This window comes from Histoplasma capsulatum, assembly GCF_000150115.1.
Source record: "Histoplasma capsulatum G186AR genomic scaffold supercont2.2, whole genome shotgun sequence".
NCBI classification, from domain to species: domain Eukaryota; kingdom Fungi; phylum Ascomycota; class Eurotiomycetes; order Onygenales; family Ajellomycetaceae; genus Histoplasma; species Histoplasma capsulatum.
This window is the reverse complement of record NW_025544802.1, coordinates 684,303-686,201: the sequence shown is the minus strand read 5'-3', so window position 1 is coordinate 686,201 and position 1,899 is coordinate 684,303. Positions and strand designations below refer to the sequence as shown.

The following is a 1,899-nucleotide window of genomic DNA, read 5'->3' as shown; positions in this document are numbered from 1 at the left end:
AGCTGGCGCAGTGACAAGAGGAGTGGGGGGAGCGGAAGGGAGGATCCGTTTCACGGGTCGTGGAGCGGAGATATCGACGAGAACCGGTTGCTTTTCGAATAGCGAAGCCACAAAGAGCCAGCTGAAGATTCAATGTTAGAACTTATTGGTGATACCGCACATGGAATTCAAGAGTGGTATGGCTTACTGGTTAAATGGGTGCAATTCCGCAATGTATACAGGGGCTTCGAATCTCACGGTCCGCACCCGGGAGCCATCTTTCATATCCCATAATACACACTTCCAATCCTGTGAGGAGCTGAGTAGATATCTACCACATCTCGACCAGCTGATGCTCGTTAGCCTCAAGCTTTCCACATATTCCAAATGAACATATTTACACTGGACGGAAAAAGCAAACCTCAGACTCTGAATCTGTTTGCTGTGTCCTCGTAGCTTTCGAGCTACGCCATTGGTTTCCACGTCAAATATCACGATCGTGCCATCGACCTGTGGTTATCAGGTTAGTTGCTGAATTGAATGATCGATCGGTTGATATTGAAGAAGCTTACTCGTCCAGAAGCCAAGTAGTCACCCTTACGGTTGAACCTTAAGCAAGTAGCATGTCCGCAGCCTGTATTAGAATGCCATTGTCAGTTAATGTAGATATATATGTATGTGAGAAGCAATAAGCACGCACGAAGCTTGCCGGTAAGGGCATCTGGGTAATCTTGAGCAAGGACAAACGGATCGATCAAGGCGAGATTCATGGTGGCTCGCGGTGCAAAATAAAGTGGTTATATGCAGAAAGACTCATTGAGGACATTGGAGTGCAGCACTCTGAGGATCACTGAGCCGCTGGCGTGGTCCCCTTGCCGGCTTCATTGTTGCTTGTAATCTAATCTTGACATTAATATTTAGTTAGTTACGGTTTAACTTTTGAAGTTTGCTCTGATGCTGGAAATTAGTCATCCATCTGGGTGGCTGGGGCAGCAAAATTTCTTGCACCAGTCTCAAAGGGGAATAGTTCCCCAGCCTAGCCATTAAAATTCACTCAACTTATGGCAACTATTACCCGAGTAAGCCATCAGTGTGCCCAGATTGTGTGGGACATTCACTAGTGTCGGTGAGTAATAGTTGGTCAGTTGTCTGGTGCGACCATGCGGCTCTGAGAAAAAAGTCGGGCTAAAACCCAGAGTCGATCGCAAGTGAGGCAACTCTCAACACAACCTCCGTTCATCACCCCGACACCACCCCAACCATCAACTCCACACGGAGCATATCGCATTTCGCATCGCGATATCTCTTTTGACGTTTCCTAATACGATATTTCCAGTGACTCAGCACCTTTATACCCCGAAATCACGTCTGAAGAGAGTTGGAAAGGTCAAAGGCGCCCTCGCGGCAGGGTCTGCCATAGGCCGGCGAAGGCCAGCCATCACGGTCATTTTGACATTATCTCGGGTTATCTGTTTAGTTTTTCGTGGAGTATCGTTTTACTGCTCCATTGAATAATAACCCGCCTTTGACTTGTGTTGCAATACCTATTTCCCTACATACCTGCCACGGTTTTCTTTTCGGTCGCCATCACGTCTCTCAATCGACTGCAATCATGGCATCTGTCAAATTCCCTTACTCGAAGGCGCAGTTGCGCACAATAAAGGAGATACAGTTTGGCCTTCTTTCGCCGGAGGAGATCAAAAGGATGAGCGTTGTCCATGTTGAGTACCCGGAGACTATGGTATGTGCACCAAGAAACAACCGTTGTTTGGTCACCTTTTCGTGAACAGAAACTAATGGGTGCTTCCGCAATAGGATGAGCAACGACAACGCCCACGAGAGAAAGGTCTAAACGACCCTCGTCTTGGCACCATTTGATCGAAACTGGCGCTGCGCTACCTGTGAAGAGGGGATCAATGA

The 1,899-nt window shown here is 47.7% G+C and overlaps 1 protein-coding gene across 1 annotated transcript; it reads right to left on the bottom strand.

The window, feature by feature from the left end:
* Positions 1–183: 183 nt before the first annotated feature.
* On the bottom strand, positions 184–749 carry HCBG_01449 (WD domain-containing protein; the record flags this gene model as incomplete). The annotated part of the gene is made up of 4 exons (XM_045428499.1): positions 184–310; positions 401–489; positions 552–613; positions 680–749. 4 exons carry the CDS (start codon positions 747–749, stop codon positions 184–186), a joined length of 348 nt encoding a protein of 115 aa, XP_045290285.1.
* Positions 750–1,899: the final 1,150 nt, after the last annotated feature.